General features: G+C 40.9%; 1 protein-coding gene across 1 annotated transcript in view; it reads left to right on the top strand.

Moving 5' to 3' along the window:
• LOC146570191 (plasma membrane calcium-transporting ATPase 1-like) overlaps positions 1–12,662 on the top strand; it is a 28,736-nt gene extending 16,074 nt beyond the window's left edge. Inside the window, exons 14-21 of the mRNA XM_085283078.1 lie at positions 393–480; positions 2,441–2,547; positions 2,714–2,905; positions 5,547–5,760; positions 6,701–6,912; positions 7,004–7,111; positions 10,121–10,300; positions 10,935–12,662. Coding sequence (XP_085139204.1) covers positions 393–480; positions 2,441–2,547; positions 2,714–2,905; positions 5,547–5,760; positions 6,701–6,912; positions 7,004–7,111; positions 10,121–10,300; positions 10,935–11,318 — 1,485 coding nt within the window. The 3' untranslated portion in view covers positions 11,319–12,662. The remainder of the gene's footprint in view (positions 1–392; positions 481–2,440; positions 2,548–2,713; positions 2,906–5,546; positions 5,761–6,700; positions 6,913–7,003; positions 7,112–10,120; positions 10,301–10,934) is intronic.
• The last annotated feature ends 396 nt before the right edge of the window (positions 12,663–13,058 follow it).

Consider the following 13,058-nt stretch of genomic DNA (forward strand, 5'->3'; position numbering starts at 1 on the left):
CCTGACCATGGCACAAAGTTTTGCCTCGTTCGTCTCTTTTTATGCAACAAAAAATAACTACTCATGTGAAGTACAGATATATGAAAATTCTATTTAATTACAGTAACAAAGTATTTGTACTTTTTTACTTCCTACCTCTGTAACTTTAATTCAATTTGATTTGATCAACATAGCCTCAGTTAATGATAGTTATCTGAACAACAACAGTTATTCTATGGTATGGTAGAGGCCCTCTCAATGATCTGCTCATCCCCTTGAAAATTGTGAGGAAGCATATGCTGCATCTGGTTGGAAGGTCAGCACAATTAGTCGGACAAACAGTGATTTAAATCAATATTCTGCCGTTAAAACATAGATTTTTTTTTGGTCTTCTCTCTCTTTTTGTTTTGCAGATTGAGCAGGAACGTCTTGATAAGATTTGGCCCAAGCTCCGAGTCCTCGCTCGATCATCTCCAACGGACAAACACACTTTGGTCAAAGGTTAGACACATCTGGATCAAAGAGGGGGGGTGGGGCAGGAGACAGTTAGTGACAAGGGGTAGATTGAACCATTGAGAGAAGGACAATTTATGTTTACAGGAAAATTTGTACACAAGAAGGTTCATTTTGAGTTACATAAATATGAATATTAAAAGCAATAGAAATTAAACCTTACAAAGTAAATATAAGAAAATGTGGAAAGAAATTGAAAGGCAGCTTATGTTAAAGTTGATCCTTTGGCACTGTTAAACATTAGTAAGGTATTAGTAATTATTGAATTCATTATTTGTAAAGCATTTCGTTTTGTAACCATGCCTCTAAAAGTCAAAAGAAAAGAAAAGCAAACACCCATTTTTAACATTTCATTTATCAGTTACATCCAGATCCAAAGAAATATTGATTAAGCATTCTAAAAACGTAATTTTGAAAATGGATTCTATCAGGAGTAATGCTTTACAAATAATGAATAAAGTATTTACTCATACCTTATTAATGCTCAAAAATGTGTAGTCATTATAACCAGTGTTGGTCAAGTTACTTGAAAAAAGTAATCAGTAACTAATTACTGATTACTTATTTTCAAAAGTAATTAATTACTTAGTTACTTTATAAAAACACGATTTACAACCTGAATAGGTAATAAAGCGATAGATCTTTCAGCCCAATTCTACTTTTTCTACATAATCGAGCCCGTTCTCACTCCCGAGGCGTAACATGTTGACGTTTTGTCACGTCCCGCGGCGTTCCTGAGGAACGCGAAAGGAGACCTTCGGCGTTCTTATGGTACGCGGCGGGTTATGCCTGGAATCCAGTGCAATGACGCTCCCGCGGTAATAGACGTTCCAGCCCTGTATTCCAGCCCTAAACCTAACCTTATCCCTAGCCCTAACCATAACCTTATTCCTGATCTTAACCAGGACTATAATGATGTTAAATAGCGTGTTTCTAAGCGATTTGAAGAAAAAGAGCGAACATGTGTAGATGGAGTCCAGACGGTTCTCATATTTCCTCTTTTTTCCGAGGTCGTCATTTAGGAACGTGGTGGGTAGCCGAAAACGTAATATGTTGACGATTTGTCACCTAGCGTAAAATGTTACGCTTTGGGAGTGAGAACGGGTTGAATCGATCATACAAAATGTAATCAAATGGAAAGGTCCCTTTTTAAAACTTGTTTTATTAGTTGTAATCTTTTAACTTTATGCATCAAGCAAAAATTTTATTATATGCAACATTCTCTGACTGGAAGAAATTTGTTTAATATTTAAACCTATTTTCTGCACATTCCAGCACATAAAATATATTTTGGTGTGTGTTTACACTCACTCTTTCAAATAGATGCAAGTAAAACACAGCAGAAAATAAATAAAGTCACAGACTAGCGGTCCTGTTGCTCTATTTTCACCTGTAAAGCAGGAGTGGCGTAGGGAGGTTTACCCTGGTGCAGGTGTGCCGCAGCGGTCAGTGGAAGAATCCGCGAGTTTCTCTGTGAATTTCCCATTACGTCGTAGCACACTCTGTGCTTGCTCGGAAGTTTAGGGGGTTTTTTCGCTGTAAAAAGAAGTTTTCTTCTCACGCACAGCAGACGCTAATGTTTTTGTCACTTTTTATGGAATCAAACTTAAAGTAAGGTCAGTGCTTCCACGCTTTAAACACTGCACGCTCATACTCTCTCCCGCACTCGATATATGATCCACTGTTGATCGGCACACAGCTGTTGCCACGAAGTCGCACTTGCTTACGTCACTGTCATGAGACATTCTCGCAAAAAAAATCACGGTTTTAGTAACGCAGTAACGCAGCGTTCCTACGGGAAAGTAACGGTAATCTAATTACCGTTTTTGCAATAGTAATCCCTTACTTTACTCGTTACTTGATAAAAGTAATTCGATTACAGTAACGCGTTACAAGTAATGCGTTACTGCCCATCTCTGATTATAACACATATCACTTGTCTTTTCAGGAATTATTGACAGCACAGTCTTTGAGCAGAGGCAGGTTGTTGCAGTAACTGGAGATGGAACAAATGATGGTCCTGCCCTAAAAAAAGCAGATGTTGGCTTTGCTATGGTAACTTCAGCAGTCATCAAAAGTCAATGTATTTTAACATTTAGTTACATGTTGTTATAGCATTTTTGCAATGGTGTTTAATATTAAATGCTATTAAATATTGAATATTATTTGCACTGATAATAACGATAGGTTCGTAAACTAGCATACATGCTATGATCTGCAGGGCATCGCAGGGACGGATGTGGCTAAGGAGGCGTCTGACATCATCCTGACAGACGATAATTTCAGCAGCATTGTTAAGGCTGTTATGTGGGGCAGGAATGTCTACGACAGCATATCTAAATTCTTGCAGTTCCAGCTCACCGTCAATGTGGTTGCTGTCACTGTGGCCTTTACCGGAGCCTGCATCACCCAGGTCAGAGCCACCTGAAAACCTCCACTGTCTATCTGTGACTGACTTTAACCATATGTACTGTACATTTATTTAGCTAAATTTTAAAATGCAATTTTCTTGGAATTTCTGTAAATACTTTGGAGTAAAATGGCTAAAACCCAACTGGGTCTGCATAAATATAGAGGGTGAACCCCACTGCAAGAAGTGGGACAGTTCTTGGTGCATGAAATATCATTTCTTTGATGAAGAATGACCCAGAGCTTGAGAGTGAGAGATACTAGCTAAATATAATTGTGTTTACCTCAATGTATGCTCAGCACTCGAGTTCTGGAACCAGTCGCTTGGAGAAGCTTTGTACTTTATTCAGCTCTGGACTGGAGGTGGAGACTATGTATATTTGTATATCCCAGTTTAGTGGGCAGTCACTAAACTGGGACAAGTTGCTGTGTGTGAGATAGAAAGAAAGTGGTTGTGTACCATTGGGTTGTTAAATGGTTGTTAAATCATTTCTGCCAATATAGTTAATGAGAGCTCAGAGTATTTTTGAATCCCTGGGTGGGGTCCTGGAAGGTGCCCCTACTGGGGACTCCATTGTCCTGCGGGTGGACCTTGCTTATTTGGGTAATGACTGTGACTCCTGTAAGGGTGTGACAGGGAGGAATGGCCTGCTGGATCTGAACCCAAGTGGTGCTGTTATTGGACTTCTGTGCCTAGCTAATATCATGTCTAACTATGTGGGTGCTTTTAAGTGCACCTTGCACCAGGAATTGCGATCATAAGCCATAGCTCTCATCTGGGGTAAGGGATGGGTGGGGCTCAGGAGGTAGAGCAGGTTATTTACTAATTGGAAGATTGGTGGATTGATACCTGGCTGTTGCAGTTGGCATACCAAAGTATCCTTGGGCAAGATACTTAACACTGTTTTTTCTGATATGTTCATTAAAATGTGAATGTATATGAACATTAGAAAGCACTCAGACATAGAAAAGGTGCTTGTGTGAATAGATTAACAAGAGTATCCAGAGCCAGAAGTATCCCATACGTCCTGTATAACTGGATATATTATATAGGAGATGTAAGCATAAGAAAGAGCCCTTTGTCACTTGTACTCTTTGTAACCTTTATGGAAAGAATTTCTAAGTGCAGCCAAGTATCAGACATGGCCAGTTCCATTTTGCAGATGGTACAATTCTATTACTCTTACTGAACACTACCTGGGTCAATACCTTGCAGTGAGTATAAAGTGACTGGGGTGACAATTAGCACATCAAATTCTGAGACCAATGGTTCTCAGCTGGAGAGCCTCCTCTGGGTAAATGCACTGCACCTCTTATATAGTGCTAGTTCTACTCTATTTGAGCACTCAAAGCACTTTATACAACTTGCCTTATTCACCCATTCACACAAGTACTTTCTTTGTAAGCTCTTTCTATCTAACATTCACACAGCAACTTGGGGTTAGTTTCTTTGGCATGCAGACTGAAGCAGACAGGGATTGGACCACCAGGGATTGGACCCACTCTGTCTCCTGAGCTACAGCCTCCCCAGAGGAGTTCAAGTATCTTGGGCTCTTGTTTACAGGCGAAGAAATAAAAGAGTGGGAAGTGGACTGAAAAACAGGTGTAGCATCTGCAATGTTGTAGATGCCTATTGCCTTTTTTGGTGAAGCATGTGACTGCAGAGTGCAATAACATTCTTACCCTGCCCCATGGACACAAACTATGGACAGTGTCAAAAAGAATGAGATCATAGATTTAAGTGGGAAATTAGCTTTCCCTGAAGGGTGTCTGGGATCTCCCTTAGAGATGTAGTGAAGTGTTCAGTCATTTGTGAGGGACTCAGAGTACAGCTACTACTAATCCACAATAAAAGAAGGATGATGACCTTGGGGCAGACCCCTGACATACTGGTGGTTTGGACTGTGTCTGCCACATATGTGCAGCCACATATAAAATATAACATATAAAATATAGCATATATCGCATTTTACATCATAAATTCAGAATGAGAAGATTTTGAGGTATGGTTTTTACAATTGAGGTTTATGGTTTTGTGTATTTTAGTGCATATTTATTCGTGACTTAGTGACCATTGTGTATAATTTTGGTCAGGTAAGCTTGTTTTAAATGTCCTATAGAAATAAGTACAGAAGTACTTGAGTTGACTTTATTTTGACTTCAACAACCAGACGAGATCACTTGAAAATGATTCAGGCAAACTGGGTGAACATTTTATTTTGGTTGGATGAGTAGAAATTAGTAGACATGATATTACTTCCATGCACCTATCAGAGTTTAGCAACGTTTAAAGCTTAAGTTATTGCAGAGATGGTTATGGGTTTACAACGTGAGTTCTAAACTACTAAAGGCATTGGAACCTCTTGAATGTTGAATGCTTACATGAAGAACATCACAATCAATATCCTTCCCGAGAATTGTCTAAGGAGCTTGGAAAGAAAATTCCTGAGAATTAACAAACTAAATTCTCAATACCAATTCCCATCCTAATATTTTTAATTAATGCTTTGTGTATATAATCAAAACCATAATTTGAAATTCTGTTTGTAAATGTTTATTCATAGGTGCCTTTTCTGTCTGTTTATGCTTTTTGGATTTAACGGATGATTTTCCTCTTCTAAATACCATACAAAAAATGTTTCCAGGACTCTCCTCTGAAAGCTGTGCAGATGTTATGGGTGAACCTCATCATGGACACATTTGCTTCGCTGGCCCTTGCCACGGAGCCACCGACTGAGGCACTGCTGCTCAGGAACCCATACGGCCGCAAGAAGCCGCTCATCTCCCGCACCATGATGAAGAACATTCTGGGACATGGCGTCTACCAGCTGACCATAATCTTCACCCTACTCTTTGCTGGTCAGTGAACACATCACACAAGACCAGTTTTACCCTTCTTTGTTAGGGTCGCCATATTAGGAGATTTTATAGTACATGGCCCCGTCCATAATTCTGGCTGGTTTGTAGGGTATGAAATACTTATTTCACTTAATGACATGCACATTAATTTATAACTTAAGGTGACTGCAGCAATAGTGGTGACACAGCGTAAGTCAAATCAGGACCAATCAAAATGGGAAAGATACAGATACAGGTGTAAATACACCCAAGTTATCCTGAGGAAGCAGTTTGATCCAGATTGTTTGGGTACATATGACCATATTCTTTTAACAATGTATAAAGGTGATCTGGGCACTTTATTACTGCACAAGCAATAATAAAGTGCAGTAAGATGAATGACTTGGTTTAATTTTGGGTCAGGTTGCGGGTCTGGTAATAATAACTGGATTATTAGTTCCATAACCCGACTGTAGTTGGTGGGTTGGTAGGTGCGGAAGGATATAACAGGACAGCTTTTGCTAATGGAAGTAATGCATTAATAATGCATGTTTATTTGCATACAGAACATGAATGTCAGCTTCAGTTCCAAATGTGAAGATACCTTCCAATGCCAGGTGTGAACTGACACACTTAGGGCTCTCCACGTGTGATCAGATCAGCCAAGATGAATGTTGATGCTGAGTGTTTATCACAGCACTCCCTTCAGTCACACATCTTTGTACTGTATTTTACATTACGTCCATATATGTAATAATCTTGTGTCTTTTTGTAGTTTGTTGTCCTTGTAAACAAACTTTACGAAAGCTGATTCTTAAAGGGATTTTAATAGGTTTTGTGTGGCAAATGTCACTAAAGTATTGCTTGAAAATGTCTTAGTATTTACTTTTTTTTTTTTTAAATTAACATTTTTGAAAAATATACAGACTTCATGTTCAGTGACCTTTGATCCTCCTTACAGGTGAGACGCTGTTTGACATCGACAGTGGCAGGAATGCCCCGCTTCACGCCCCGCCCTCTGAGCACTATACCATCGTGTTCAATACTTTTGTCCTCATGCAGATCTTCAATGAGTTTAATGCCCGCAAGATCCATGGAGAGAGAAACGTTTTTGAGGGTGTCTTCAGAAACCCCATCTTCTGCTCCATCATCTTCGGAACCTTCGTCTCACAGGTAACCCTGGAAAAAAGAAGTCGTCAGCCTGTTCAGGCTCGATGGAATTAAAAGAATTTTCATATAATGTTGTTGCTCTGTCCTCTTGTAGTTCATAATTGTACAGTTTGGAGGTAAACCTTTTAGCTGTGTGGACCTAACCCTTGAGCAATGGCTTTGGTGCATCTTCTTGGGCCTCGGCAGTCTGCTGTGGGGACAGGTAAGAAACTGTTTTTGCTAAAATGAAAATTTTTTAAATTGATTGCTGTTACGATTATTTAAAAAGAAAGTACACTTTTTTATTTCTAAGGTTTTTTGTATCAGGACATTGTCATGGTCCTGGGTCATTTGACCCAGCGTTTTGAGTTTTCCTGTGTTTTTGTTATTTTGTATTATGATCTATGTATACTGTAAGTTCTCGTTGCTAGTCTTAAGTTTATTTCCATAGTGCTTGGTTATCCTGTTTTGAGTTTTTTATGGTCCCAGTTAGGGATGGGGATCGTTTAGGTTTTATCCGATACCGGTGCCAAATCGGTACTTTTGAAACGGTGCCGGTGCTTAAACGGTGCTCGAACCGGTGCTTAAAGAATGGAGAACACAAACTTTGTCCAAAAACCTCTCATGTTCAGCTGTTTTTTTTGTAAAAAGATAACAATGTTAGCCTTTTCTGCAGCTATGGGGCATATATGGCATCACTCTTGGCTGGAAGCAGTGCTTAAACAATGGAAAAAACACAAACTTTGTCCAAAAACCTCTCATGTTTAGCTGTTTCCCACTTTTTCTTTGGTCATTTTTGCCTTTTTGGCCGGGGTGAAGGGAGTATCTGCCATCAAACAAGAAGACAGCCGCATGTAACTACGACGGTGTTTGCTAGTTCACCTTACATGCATTAATTTAATAACGTGGTTAGCCTGCTCAACGTAAATTACACACGAACAACATGAAGCTACTCACACAGAGAAGAACGGCTGCTGCTGCATCATCATCCTCATCATTTCTGCTACACTGGCAGGGCTAGGGGCCAGGACTCTATTCTTCGGGTTTTTGGGGGATGTTGCTCCGGGTCCGATAACTGGCAACCCACCCGACGTGCACGGTGTGAGGTCTCGCAGCAAGCTATCAAATACGGCGCATTTCTCGGCTTTTAAAAAAAACGCTATGCGTCGCCAGCTGTTTAATCGGATTCGAGGTGTTGCCTCCTTTGACAGTATCACAGTATCAGCTTAAAGCACTTGTTGCAGGCTGCTGAGTTTGCATATTTTGCTGTGAAGTACAGCCAGACTTTTGACCGCTTCGCCTTGGGCATTTTTAATCTGTAGCTCTGCTCTAACAGAACGTACGTACCTGGCCCCGCCTACTATCCTCGGAAACGTAAAATGATTGGCTAGAATCTAAAGTGTATCACAGCTCAGGAAAAAAAAGCACCGAAATAAAGCACCGAAATGTGCGCTGCTTTTCGGTCTGGTTACTACCGTTTATGTCAGAACCGGTGCCATCATGGCACCGGACACCGGTACCCATCCCTAGTCCCAGTTTAGTTCCTTGATTATTTAATATTTTTCCCTTGTGTCGTTGCCCTCTGTGTCTCCCTCTGTGCATTTGTGTTTATGTGTTTGTATGCGTTCTTGTGCCTTGTTTCCCCTCCTTGTGTTTTATTCCATAATTTTTATCCATCCTCCACTCCTGTGTCATGTTCCCCAGTTTCCTGTTTTATTGTGAAGGTCTCGTGTTCCCATGTTCAGCGTATTTTATTTTGCTTCCCCTGTGGCGTCATGTTCATTTGTAGCAGCTGTGTTCCTTGCGGGTCCTCACTTCCCCCGTTATCCTTCTATGTATTTATCTCAGCATCTCGCTCAGTCCTGTGTTGCGATCTCCCTCATGGTTGTGTGTCTCTCCTTTCTCCCAGTTTAGTTTTTGTATTGCTGGGAATAAAGCTGTGTTGTTTTTGGGTTTTTTTTCCAATTTTCTCCGTGTATCTGCATAATCTGTAATCTGGTCCTCAGTTGGTTTAAAAAATTATTTAAATACAAACTTGACGAAGAACAGCGATACATGACATATTACACTATATCATGATTAAACTAAGCCAAAACACAGAAGCACTGTATGAAGTTTACCCTTATTGCTTTCATAGAAATTGACAAGTAGGAGCCAAGTGCTGCGAATCAATTCCTTCTTCTTCTTTTGGCTGGTCCCAAAGAAGACCAGCCACAGCAGATCGCTTTATGCCTCTCATTTTATTCCTAGTATCCTTTTCTGATACATCAACCCAGTGGATGTCCTCTTTCACTACATCCATGAATCTTCTCAGTGTTGTTAGCTAATAGCTCCATATTCATGGTAAATGGTAAATGGACTGGTTCTTATATAGCGCTTTTCTACTCTTCTGAGCATTCAAAGCACTTTACACAACTTGTGCATTCACCCATTCACACCCATTCGCACCAGCACATTTTCTAACTAACATTCATACTCCGATGGATGCATCGGAGAGCAATCTGGGGTTAGTATCTTGCCCAAGGATATTTGGCATGCAGTCTAGGGGAAGCCAGGAATCAAACCACCAACCTTCCAATCAGTAGATGACCTGCTGTACCGCCTGAGCTACAGCCATTCAGTTTCCTTTGTCCAGTATATCCACTATCCCTCCTCTGCTCAAACAATCTGACTTGCGAGATGGTTTAGAAATGGTTTAAACATTCCAACAGTAACTAAAGCTTCCAACAGACCTTAAAGAAATAACCACTATGACTTCATGCCTATGACATCTGCATAATGTGTCGAAGAACTATCAACTGAAACTAAAGTACGGTGAATCAATCAGGCAAGTCATTAGGAACTCTTTGTCTTTTACAATGGGAGTGGTGTTAAAAATAAATAAAGTTAAAAGAACAACTCACATTCAAAAAGACTCACACTCACTGGTAAACATTGCCCGCCTCAGTGTGATGGGCATAATTTTACCTGAGCCTACATTATGTTAACAGAAATAAAAAAAACAGACTAGTAAATGCATCAATAATAGACCACAAGAGTAGGATGCTCAATACCACAATACTTGAATAAACAAAATAAATAAGAGAATGGATGGATGGATGAATGAAGAAATAATGACCTCTTTGCAGATAATCATCATGAGACAATGGTTGCATTAAATCTTCATATTGAGGTGTCCAGGATGCGCTGCTGCTATCTTTGACAGGTGCAATATTTTTTTTAATTTTGTCAGTTGGTGTCAAGTGTCCCGACAAAGTGGCTGACGTTTCTGAAGACAGCAGGTCATGCCACACTGCAGGAAGAGATCCCTGATGGGTCCGATGAGGGTAATGATGTGGTTGACCACGGAGACCTCGAGCTAAGCAAAGGCCACATCCTGTGGTGCCGCGGCCTGAGCCGCATCCAGACACAGGTACGATTTCAGGCTTAAAGATACATTTGTGTCTCATGTGTTTTGCCAGATATCTTTTGTATAATTATCTGGTTAAAAATTCCTGAGGAGATTTAAATTTCAACTGGTTGTTGAACCACTGTTACCATCAGAAATCGTGATGTCATCAATTTGTGAAGTTTAAACTACAGAGTAAATCTGTCAGACAGGAAATAAAGTGATTGAATGATGTAGGACCTTATGTTTGGGCTTATTTTGATCAACAGTCAGAATCTATGTGGTTGAATGTCCTGTAAATCAGCGGTCCCCAAACCCCGGGCCACGGACCGGAACTGGTACGTGAGTCGTTTGGTACCGGGCCGCGAGAGTTGAGGATTGGGTGTGAAATGTATGGTTTTCAGGGGTTTTATTGGTTATTTTGTTATCGTTTTTATCGTTAACTCAGTTTTCCTGGGTCTTTTCACGTGTGTTATGAATAAATCTTATTTTTTTCGGTACCGGTACTAGTTTTAATTTGTTGTATTTATCCGCGACACCTTAAAGGCCGGTCCATGAAAATATTGTCAGGCATAAACCGGTCCGTGGCACAAAACAGGTTGGGGACTGCTGCTGTAAATGATCTACCTGAGTTGACTCACTGTCTCTGATCTCCCAGATCCGTGTGGTGAAGGCCTTCAGGGACAGTGTGTCTCCCTATGAAGGTCTGGAGACACCTGAATCTCGCAGTTCCATTCACAACTTCATGAATCATCCCGAGTTCCGTATTGAAGACTCAGAACCTCAGATCCCCCTCATCGATGAAAATGAGAGTGAAGATGATCCCCCTACCAAACGAAACTCTATTTTCATCCCACCGCCACTTACTGGATTGTCCAGCCAGCCGCCTCTCCCCTTCACCCCCAACGAGAACAACAACGCCTTGGACCGTGTCATCCCGTTACATAAGGACATCTCCAGGTCTGCACTGGTCCCTCCCAACTCAGCAGGACTACCACCCTGTCCAGGAAGCCCCTTGCACAGTCTGGAAACCTCACTCTGAAGCCCCTCCCTCCTACCTGAACACCTCCTGTTACTAAAGTATGTTCGTACTGTGTTTTTTATGGTCAGAATTCTGGTTCTTCTGGGAGCCATGGACGGGAAAAAATTAAAAAGAGACTCACCAAATTGTTCCAACCAAGAGTTCATCTGCAGAAATGTTTCCAGATGTGCTTTTGTTCTGTGACAGCGACTCACACAGACTGTTTCCTTTTTTAATAGAAATGAACTTCTTGTTACTTAGGAGAATGTTGTTTGTGCAGGGAACAATGAGTAATCAGTTCTGATTGTGTACATATTCTGTTAATGTAGTTTTAAATGTGGGATGTTACAGTTTTTCAGCAGACCAGCTGATGGGAGCCGGTAGTGATGGTTCATGTTAGTTTTTTGTTAAGGATCTGTCACTGAAATGTTTAGTATTTTGTGTTGTAGAGAGAAAGTTTTGAGGGAGGTGTTTAATGTTGAATTTTATTTTAGTGTGGTTTTAGATTGAAAAAGTTACAAAAACAGTTATTAAAAGTTTCAAAAAATAGACATTGAGAGCTGGATAACTTTGGTAAAGCATTACGTCAGACAGGGTGAGAAGTTCGGCCATCCGGGAGGGGCTCAGAGTAGAGCAGCTGCTGCTCCACATCGAAAGGAGCCAGCTGAGGTGGTTCGGGCATCTGACAAGGATCCCCCCTGGGCGCCTCCTGGGTGAGGTGTTCCAGGCATGTCCCACCGGGAGGAGGCCCCGGGGCAGACCCAGGACACGCTGGAGAGATTATATCTCTCGGCTGGCCTGGGAACGCCTTGGTATTCCCCTGGATAAGCTGGAGGAGGTGGCTGGGAGGTCTGGGCCTCTTTGCTTAGGCTGCTGCCCCCGCGACCCGGCCCCGGACAAAGCGGATGAAGATGGATGGATGGATGGATTACGTCAGACAAAAGAAGAGCTGTAGCAGTTATCAAAAGTCTTTTCAAAAATTTTCACAATGAATTCACTGGATTATAGAGCCTTCCAGTCTCAGGCTTTACTTCACACACATTTCCTAAGATATGTCGTTAGACAGTATGTGACAGCACAGCACTGAAATGTTGTCATCATTCTTCATCTATGTGTCAAAAATTTAACAAAGAAAAAGTGGGATTAAAAAAAAGGTAATGCTACTGAAATATGTATGTTTTGTTTTGTTGTTTTGTTTTTTGCAAAAAGACGATTCTTTACAATATTTTAGAAAAAATACAAACATGTAAATAAGGTTACAAAAATGTAATATTTCAAGGATAACATTACAATTGCAAAAAATAAAAATGGGGGAAATTTGACAAACAAAACAAACAAATAAAACATGTTCAGTGTAAAAATAAAGCTCATATTTTCATCTTGCCATATTTCACTCTATCCTATAGCATGTCTGTGAAGGTTCTCAGTCATCCAGGTCATCGGACCACAGTGCACCTTCCCTTATCAGCTGGTAATATAGTGATGTTGTGGTCTTTGCTCAGGGAAGCAACTTACAACATTTCAAAACACCTTTCTACCATCCTGGCACCTCTTGTGGTGAACACCCCACATCACATCAAGAACTCCACGGCTTCAACGACAAGGTCCAGAAACTTACCCTGGATCCAGATGAAACCATGGTGTCCTTTGACGTAGTCTCTCTCTTCACTTGCATACCCACCACGGAGGCAGTGGAGACTGTCAGAAAACGACTACAAGAAGACAGCTCCTTGGAGGGCAGGACCAACTTCACACACGATC

This window comes from Mchenga conophoros, linkage group LG7, assembly GCF_057382185.1.
Source record: "Mchenga conophoros isolate Kocher_MC1m ecotype Shallow Benthic linkage group LG7, M_conophoros_male_GT1.1, whole genome shotgun sequence".
Lineage (NCBI taxonomy): Eukaryota > Metazoa > Chordata > Actinopteri > Cichliformes > Cichlidae > Mchenga > Mchenga conophoros.